At 70.8% G+C, this 226-nt stretch overlaps 1 protein-coding gene across 1 annotated transcript in view; it reads left to right on the forward strand.

Annotated features, from left to right (window-relative positions):
• Positions 1–5: 5 nt before the first annotated feature.
• Positions 6–226, forward strand: part of NOS1AP (nitric oxide synthase 1 (neuronal) adaptor protein) — a gene marked incomplete at its 5' end in the record, with an annotated part of 4,114 nt that continues 3,893 nt past the window's right edge. Inside the window, one exon of the mRNA XM_009582084.1 lies at positions 6–35. Within this exon, the coding sequence (XP_009580379.1) occupies positions 6–35 (30 nt within the window). The remainder of the gene's footprint in view (positions 36–226) is intronic.

A 226-nucleotide genomic window follows, 5' to 3' on the forward strand; every position in this document is an offset into this window, starting at 1 on the left:
TGGGCAAGGAGGCGAGCGCCTATGCCGACACCAAGGTGCGTGCATACCTGCCCTCCGCACTCAGGGCATGGCGCAGCTCCGGCCCCATGGCTCTGATGCGCATTCCGGGGGCCTGGGGATCAGGAGGGATTGTGCAGCATTCCCCGGCTCCTGGATCAAAGCCATCTGCCGCCACAGGGCTGCTCTTTGGCTCGGGGCCCGGGGCGCGCCCCGGGGGGGCCCGGCG

Source organism: Fulmarus glacialis, unplaced genomic scaffold (genome assembly GCF_000690835.1).
Source record: "Fulmarus glacialis isolate BGI_N327 unplaced genomic scaffold, ASM69083v1 scaffold26577, whole genome shotgun sequence".
Classification (NCBI taxonomy): domain Eukaryota; kingdom Metazoa; phylum Chordata; class Aves; order Procellariiformes; family Procellariidae; genus Fulmarus; species Fulmarus glacialis.